This window comes from Pempheris klunzingeri, chromosome 10 (assembly GCF_042242105.1).
Source record: "Pempheris klunzingeri isolate RE-2024b chromosome 10, fPemKlu1.hap1, whole genome shotgun sequence".
Lineage (NCBI taxonomy): Eukaryota > Metazoa > Chordata > Actinopteri > Acropomatiformes > Pempheridae > Pempheris > Pempheris klunzingeri.
Genome location: NC_092021.1, coordinates 16,664,362 through 16,671,074, shown reverse-complemented (window position 1 = coordinate 16,671,074; position 6,713 = coordinate 16,664,362). Strand labels below are relative to the sequence as shown.

Below are 6,713 nucleotides of genomic sequence, written 5' to 3'. Positions count from 1 at the left end.
TCAAATGTCTGGGAAAGTATTAAATCACTTTATCAACTGCTTGGGTTGCCTACTGTCAGTGAGAAAAAAACAACACATGGAATTGCAATAAATACCACAGATTTATCTGTAATTGCCTTTTGTGTTTTTGAGTTATATTATAAAACTTTGAAGTTGGGTGACCTGACTTGTAATTCACAGTGAGTCTGAGGCCACCTGGTGGAAATGCAGAGTATTGTTTATAAAAATACATAATGGGGAAAAAAATAGAAGAAATCTTAATCTGACAGTATGAAAAACTAGTAAAAAGCTGGAGAAAAACAAAGGAATTCAAATTGTTAAGCAATAATGTAGACTGAATGAATGAATGATACAAAATGAATAAATTATGCTCTGTTGCATACAGAGTTTATCATTAAACCCAAATTATTTCAAGAAAAAAGAGCATAAAGGTTTGGCACCAGCTTGCATGAAAATAGACCACTAGTTTAAATCCACCTATTTAGCACTTATTAGCGTTTATAACATTTAATAAATGGTTTATAACACACTATAATATAGTTGTTAGCAGATATGAGGACATTTTCAACAACTATAGCCGTATCTATGAAGCATCCACAACCCATTGCTGGTGTTTTAGCAGATCGTGAATGACAGCAACACTGTAATGATAATAATTAAATAGACAATTCAACTTAAAATATGATGCAATTTGTTGATAAACACTGAACATTAGTAAGCACCTCAAATGACTCAAATGATGCTTTGCCGTTGTCTGCTTGTGTAACTAACTTATTTTCATATGTTTATGTGTGGAAAAATAGGCTTAGAAAAGGATCAAATATATTTGATTTGATATTTTTTGACACAGAAAGGGAAGAAAACTCTGATCTAAACTAAATTAAATTTCACAAAAATGTACAGTTGTGACAAACGGTTCCCCATTTTTTTTACTGTACAGTATTTCCAAATACTGCTGTATTCTTTATTGTTTCCGGTCCTAAACAAAGGGGTCTTTTCTGCAGTCACATTAACAGTATAATCCTTAAATCTTTTAATTCCTAATTTCCAAAGTGCAACCAGTTTCTCAGAGGTTGTGATAACACCCATCTGGCACAGTGTCAGTTACAGTCTATACGTTTTAAAAAGCCAGTATTTATAACACCACCGTTGATTTGCACCACAATGTACAGAGGAGTCACTCAGTATAGGCACAAGTTAAATTGCAGTTTGTGAGGAGGAGCCCTTGCCAACAATGTGAACATGGCAGCATCTCACAAAAAGATGCTGCTGTTAAATGTTGTTTTTTTTTAATGCTGTCACTCAAACTAAATACAGACTAATCACCATTCACCTCCATCTTATCGCCACCTTTCATAGACCTTAATACTGAATCTAACTGGAGAGATAGACCTAGAAGTGAGAACATTTACTTATATCTATTTACTATCCATGCACTATCTATGTATCTATGACAGCTGGTTAACTTAGTACTATAAATAGTGTTTGCATTCATATTATTGCCTTTGAGCAGAAAAAGTGTGAACTCCCTGTAACAAACTTGACATGACAGAAAAAAAGATTCTCCAGAGGAAAAGGTATTTGGCTTTTGCTGAAAAGAAAGTACACCGACAGTTTTGATAGTGTTGTCCTCTACTGGGCCTGAGCAGTAAATAACGTGCGTATTTTGCGCACAGCACCTCCATCAATGTGGTCATCCTGCTGCGGTGTGGTGACCACAGCTATTTAATACAGTCACAAAAAAGAAAGAAGTTTATTCTAAATGTCTCTGATCAGTGTGAGGAGAGGCTGAGCTCTGACAGGGAGAGTTGTGGATGTCAGAGGGCGGAGCTCAGGTCCGGCAGGGCTCCGGGCCCTATTTTAACCCCTGAGTACAGACCTATGACCGACCAGGGGCGCTGTTGAGATGTTTTAAGGCTTTAGTTGAATAAAATTAAGAGTTTTTACAAACTCAGATTCATTCCCAGCGTAGATATATGTGAGTGAACATAGGAGGAGACGTGGACAAACAGAAACCAAATCAGCGACCAGCAGGTGCTTCAATGGCTCAGCAGGTAGGTCTGAACTGATGCTGCTGTTGTAGGACATGGAAGGGAGACAGACTGACTTTTCTGTGTGTCGGTTTCATTGCTGCTTTGTGTTCTTATTTTCCAGCTAAACGATGAAGAAGGGACCACGTTGATTCCTCCACAAAAACCTTCTGGAGAGCCAAGAAGTTCAATGACATCTGCGTCTTTTAATTTTATCAATTCCATCATAGGATCTGGAATAATAGGTATTCATAATGTAATACATTACACTGCCTGTCAAAACCCTAATAATGAAATTATATGCAATTGATTATATGAACTGTAGCCTTTCAAACTCTTAATGATGAGACGGTTCAGTGAATTAATCTGGTTTATTTGAAAGTTGTGGTGCAACAAGAAGAATCATTCATACCGTTCAAGCCCTGCAGTGGTGAGCCCTCGGAGTCATATGACAAGCGCCTGTTGCCCCCATTCTCCCTTTAACTCTTTAGCTTTCATTCTCAAAAATGCCGTGAGTTATTGCCCAGTATCACAAACAACACAATACAGCATAGAAGTGGGATTTCACAGACTCAATTATGATTGCAAATGTAACCTAAGGACACTTTGCATTATTATTTTCTACAAAAGAGCGTTAAATTATTATCAATATTGTTATTATTCCTGTCTTTAATGTGATCATAATGAATTCCTTATCTGTGCATGTGTATGTATTTGTATATGCATTATGTTTATAATATGTATGTACGTGTGTGTGTGTGTGTGTGTGTGTGTGTGTGTGTGTATGTGTTTCGTTGACCAGGTTTACCATATGCATTAAGCCAAGCAGGTCTCCCCCTTGGTCTCCTGCTTCTCATAGTTGTTGCATTCATCACAGGTGAGTGCTGATGGTGTTATCATGAAAATAGAGGTGTGGATTTATCAAATGAACAAACTAATAGTGTGATGTTTGGATTTCATGGCAGATTACTCCATCATTTTACTAATTAAAGGAGGTAACCTGTCAGGGACAAACAGCTATCAGTCACTGGTGCAAAGCACATTTGGTTTCCTTGGATTTCTGGTTTTATCTGGACTGCAGTTCCTTTATCCCTTCATTGGTAAGTTGTTTAAAATATGGAAGTGGCTCAGTGCAAAATCAAATAATATATCATGGTGCAGTTGCTCTCAAAATGATTACATTTCCATCGCAAATGAGGTGTTTTGGCAAATTGTACAAATTTTCAGCTGTGTTCAATGAACAGCTCAAAAAGAACTGAAACAGCTCAACACAACTAATATTACAGATGGTTTCTCCATATTCAACACAATATGACACTTTAAATGACCCCCTCAACCCCTTCTTCACAAGCATCTTTAGTTCTTAGAAGAGCACCCTTCTGCTGTTATGACCTGCTGTAAATGTGATGCACAGCCAGACACCAGGTTCTTACACTGTTTCTGAGGAATATTAGCTCATTCCTCATGGGCAATAGCCTCCAGCTCTCTCATATTCTTGGGTTTGCGTGTTGCAACTCCCCTCTCCAAATCCCACCTGAGATTTCCTGTGGGATTCAAGTCAGGCGACTGTGACGACCACTCTAGTATGTTCCAGGACTTTTTCTGAAGCCAGGCCTTGGTGGATCACTGTCCTGTTGGAAGGTCCGATGACGCCCAAGCTTCAGCTTCCTCACAGACGGCATTACTTTTTCTCCAAGGGTTTCCTGATACTTGATTGAATCCATCTTCCCCCAAACGCTGCAGTTTTGCACTTTCCAGTGCCGACAACATGTGATTTGCAAATGAGTGCTTATGAGTACTTATGGAACACAGTTGAAAGTTTGTACATTTGGCCAATACACCTAATTGGTGTGTTTTATGTGTAATTTCCAGCATGATTATCACAAATAATTCTATTGTCTTTATTCCACTGCTATTTCTGCTCCACACCTTTTGACTTTTGGTTCAATCTAAACTATACTGCAGATTAATATCAACAACAGAATGATGCTCCACATCTGTTTTCTTCCTCAGCTATGATTAGCTACAACATCACAACTGGTGACACACTGACCAAAGTATTTCAGAGAATACCAGGAGGTATGCTGCATATCGTGACACACAAACAACACCATGTTTGTTATAAATAAAGCTCCTGAATTAAAACGTGTACAGTGCATTGTGAATATTCGAATACTGCAGATGTTTAATGTATATGTTGTCACGCGTCGTGTTTGCAGTTGGTCCGGGTCACATACTCGCAGAGCGTCACTTTGTGATCGTCCTGTCAACCCTAGCATTCACACTGCCTCTCTCACTTTATCGAAACATAGAGAAACTTGGGAAGGTAAGTCTGATCACAGTTGTCACTGTCATGTAGTGATTTTAAAGCTGCAACCTAATTTTAAAACATCTATGTGTGTTACCAGGTGTCCTTCCTGTCAATGGTGCTGACACTCATCATCGTCATCATCGTAATCATCAGAGGAGCTACCTTGGGACCCCAAATGTAGGAACGAATATTCTGCAATGTGCTAATCCATAATGGTTTTTATTTAAATGCTCCTGTATGAGCCACATGTTTTTCTTGAATGAAAACACACTAAATTGCTGCTATACAAACATAATTATGTGCTTCCGTTTTCTTCGATGACTGTATTTGAATATCACTCTCTAGTCTCCCTACAGAGAATGCGTGGTCATTTGCAAAGTGGAATGCAATTCAGGCGGTCGGTGTAATGTCTTTTGGTGAGTTTGTCTGCATGATGCTGACGATGGAGATGCCTAGAATATTGTTTAACAGTACGCTGTTATTAGATTTAAAAGCACCTGGTGAAGAGACTCAAACATCTAGAGAGCTAGAGAGATTTTCTCTGAGGCCAAAACAGAGCTAAAATACTTGAGTTTGTTAGACGTAGATTCATCAGGAGACCAAAAATCATGATCCCAACAGGATGATAATGTCGCTCCACGTCTGCTGGATTTTTAAGTAGGTCGTCTTCAGTCCACCAAGGCTTAGTCACACATAGTGGTGAAAATTACATGAAACAAGTGGCTTGACTATAATAGCTACTTCTCTTGCAAAGGAGGCCATTTAGATGTGCATGCTCTCAGGAACGTACAATGCTGTGAACCCTGAACTAAGTCAGGTGTGATCGGCAGTCTCTCAGTCTTAATCATAAAATCCACTCTGCAGTGAGGAAAGAGACCTACTTGATTCATACAAGGTAGCAAGAAAACTACAAAATGCTTGTAAATTCAGAGCCTTCAAAGGCTAATTTCAAGCAAATGGGTGAAATGCTTCAAGCTGTGGTTATGAGGTTTTAACTTAAACAGAACAATATTTGTCAGAGATTTCATTCTATATGTTAATGAAGCTCTGATGTTTTGCCCTCGTCTGTCTCTTTAGCCTTTATATGTCACCACAACAGCTTCCTTATATATGGTTCTCTGGAGCAGCCCACGTTAGCGAACTGGTCTCGTGTCACCCACGTATCTGTAGGCTCTGCACTAATCATCAGTGCTGCATTCGCCATAGCCGGCTATAGCACCTTCACCGGCTACACACAAGGTATCAGTATGAGAGATAACAAACTTTATGCATCTAATTTATTTCTACTATCACAAATGTATTTTTTATGGTCTTATATTTCCACTTTTTAGGAGACATATTTGAGAACTACTGCAGAAATGATAACCTGGCAACATTCGGCCGCTTCTGTTTTGGCCTCAGCATATTGGCCACATTTCCACTGGAGTGTTTCGTTACACGAGAGGTAAGTGATACTCTTTCGTGCGCCAACCTAAGAATTTAACAGTTAAACGTTTACATATGTGAGAGAAAGTGGTACTCTGAGGGTTTAAGCTTCTGAGGCTTTGTAGCAAAATGGACAAAAAGACTCTCTCAGTGGGTAACAGTACAACAACGACATCGTCCTCTTCCTGTGTTTGTGTGTGTAACCCTCTCTCAATATGCAAATACATGGCTAATTAGAATTGCTTTTCTGTTTGCGGAAAATGTATGAATTCAAATATGTGTGCTGCAGAATTCATTTTCCTGTTCTTCTTCACCCTCTCAGGTGATATCCAACGTCATTTGCAGTAGAGATCTTTCAAAAACTGAACATGTGGTCGTAACGGTGCTCATAGTTACACTTTGCACATCAATATCTTTGGCCTACGACTGTCTGGGAGTTGTTTTGGAGCTGAATGTAAGTTTTTTTTGTACCCAGTCACATTTAATTCAGGTTAGTATACTTAATTAGTGTTTTTTATGGTGTTCCCTTCTACCAAACAGGGTGTGCTGAGCGCCACGCCTCTAATCTTCATCATTCCATCTGCATGCTTCCTCAAACTCTCCACCGGCGGCTGGTTCCAGGGGGAAAACCTAATTCCCACCATCTTGATGCTAACTGGCTTATTTGTTATGATCACTGGTTTGATCATGACAGGGCTCTACCCTCAAGACTGTTCACACGGCGTGGAGATGTTCTACTGTCAAGACGGCAATATCTCTGGCACTGTTCCACCTGTTTGATATAAACATCCACCAAATAACCAAATACTAAATTATCTTTAACTTTTTTTAACGCTTTTTTTTTATGCATTGGCTTCAGTCTCCTAAGTTCCAGTTATGGGAAAACTTAATGTTACACCATGTGATGATTTTGAACTTTGTGGCAACAGTTTGGGGAAACTCCTCTC

At 39.0% G+C, this 6,713-nt stretch overlaps 1 protein-coding gene across 1 annotated transcript; it reads left to right on the top strand.

The window, feature by feature from the left end:
- Positions 1–2,042: 2,042 nt before the first annotated feature.
- slc38a11 (solute carrier family 38 member 11) lies at positions 2,043–6,547 on the top strand. Its single transcript, XM_070838554.1, has 12 exons — positions 2,043–2,054; positions 2,155–2,275; positions 2,833–2,907; positions 2,996–3,130; positions 4,044–4,109; positions 4,250–4,356; positions 4,439–4,518; positions 4,687–4,757; positions 5,419–5,580; positions 5,673–5,785; positions 6,089–6,220; positions 6,307–6,547. The coding sequence occupies exons 1-12, from the start codon at positions 2,043–2,045 to the stop codon at positions 6,544–6,546; spliced, it is 1,314 nt and encodes a 437-aa protein (XP_070694655.1). The 3' UTR covers position 6,547.
- Positions 6,548–6,713: the final 166 nt, after the last annotated feature.

Excerpts from the sequence above, each read along its gene's own strand:
- slc38a11 (XM_070838554.1), top strand. Across the intron at positions 2,276-2,832 it reads CATAGGATCTGGAATAATAG|GTTTACCATATGCATTAAGC; the intron begins GTATTCATAATG and ends TTCGTTGACCAG. Across the intron at positions 5,581-5,672 it reads CTTCACCGGCTACACACAAG|GAGACATATTTGAGAACTAC; the intron begins GTATCAGTATGA and ends TCCACTTTTTAG.